General features: G+C 37.2%; 1 protein-coding gene across 1 annotated transcript in view; it reads right to left on the minus strand.

Moving 5' to 3' along the window:
• The window catches only part of HELRODRAFT_184635 (hypothetical protein), a gene marked incomplete at both ends in the record, with an annotated part of 2763 nt that extends 1772 nt beyond the window's left edge, over nucleotides 1-991 (minus strand). Inside the window, one exon of the mRNA XM_009015396.1 lies at nucleotides 867-991. Within this exon, the coding sequence (XP_009013644.1) occupies nucleotides 867-991 (125 nt within the window). The remainder of the gene's footprint in view (nucleotides 1-866) is intronic.
• Between the last annotated feature and the right edge of the window lie 290 nt (nucleotides 992-1281).

Raw genomic sequence — 1281 nt, forward strand, 5'->3', positions numbered from 1 at the left:
GTTTTGCGTCCAGAGACCCGGTTTCCCGAGGTAGGACGTAATATACAAATGAAAGTGGGATCCTTTATATTACGGATCTTGTAGAGCAATTAAGCTATTGGAACACACTATGAAGGTGATGGAAAGAATCTTGGAGCAAAAAAGAATTAGGGACCACGTTAGTATAGACGAAATCCAGAAAAGAGTACTATTTATGTAATTTTTATAGTGAGACAAATTCAAGAAAAATTCAGAGCCAAGAAAAAACTCTTTATTTTGCTTTTGTAGATCTGGAAAAAGCTTATGATAAAATACAGAGAGAAGCGGTTAAGTGGGCACTTAGAAAAGGCGGGGTAAATAATGGTTGGTGGACCCAGTGATATGTATGTATAAAAAAGTCAGGACGGTGGTAAAGGTTAACGACTAGTGGTTTGATGTTCAGGTGGGTTTACATCACGTTTCGGCACTGAGTCCTCTACTTTCTTTTATAGTAATTTAAAGGATTAGTAGGGAGATCAGAAGTGGGTTACCATGGTTGATTTTATATCCCGATGGCCCGGTTCTTACGGCGAGAGTGAGAAAAAACTGAAAGAAAAGCTCTCGGTTTGGAAAATATTTATAGAAAGAGAAGGTTTAAAGGCAAGCCAATGTTATGAGGATGTTAAGCCAATGTTAAGAGAAGATACAGATACTTACGAACGTAAAAAATTCTCCTGTTCGGTGTATAGCAAATGAGTTTGAGAAAATTCCATACTATGTGTAAAATGTGATAAATGGACACACAAACGATGCAATGGTTTGAGAGGAGACTTCAAAAAAAGCAAAGAGTTTGTTTTTTTAACGATGTAGGTTGAAAGATGCTACTGAGAAAATTTTGATACTGGCACCTTCAGTGTTGTGTTCTATGGATATACCATCGTATATGAAGTGTAAGCTATATAAGGCATAGGTAAGAAGTTGTCCGTTGTATGGGTGCGAAACTTGGGCTATGACGGCTGAAAACTTAAGAAGGCTGGGGAGAACAAAATTGCAAATGTTGAAAAAAATGAGAGTATCCTTGATGAATAATGTCGGAGATGTCGGACGCTTTTAGTGTTAAGGTAGGAGTGCATCAAGGATCAGTGTTATCACCGTTTTTGTTTGCAATTGTGATGGATGTTGTGTGTGGAAACATAATGGAGGGGTTGTTATTTGAGATTTTGTATGCAGATGATTTAGTCTTGATGGCTGATAGCATGGAAGAATTGCAGTTAAAATTTGACAGATGGAAAAGTGTTATGAAAAGAAAGGGTAAAAGTAATA

Source organism: Helobdella robusta (assembly GCF_000326865.2).
Source record: "Helobdella robusta unplaced genomic scaffold HELROscaffold_1577, whole genome shotgun sequence".
Lineage (NCBI taxonomy): Eukaryota > Metazoa > Annelida > Clitellata > Rhynchobdellida > Glossiphoniidae > Helobdella > Helobdella robusta.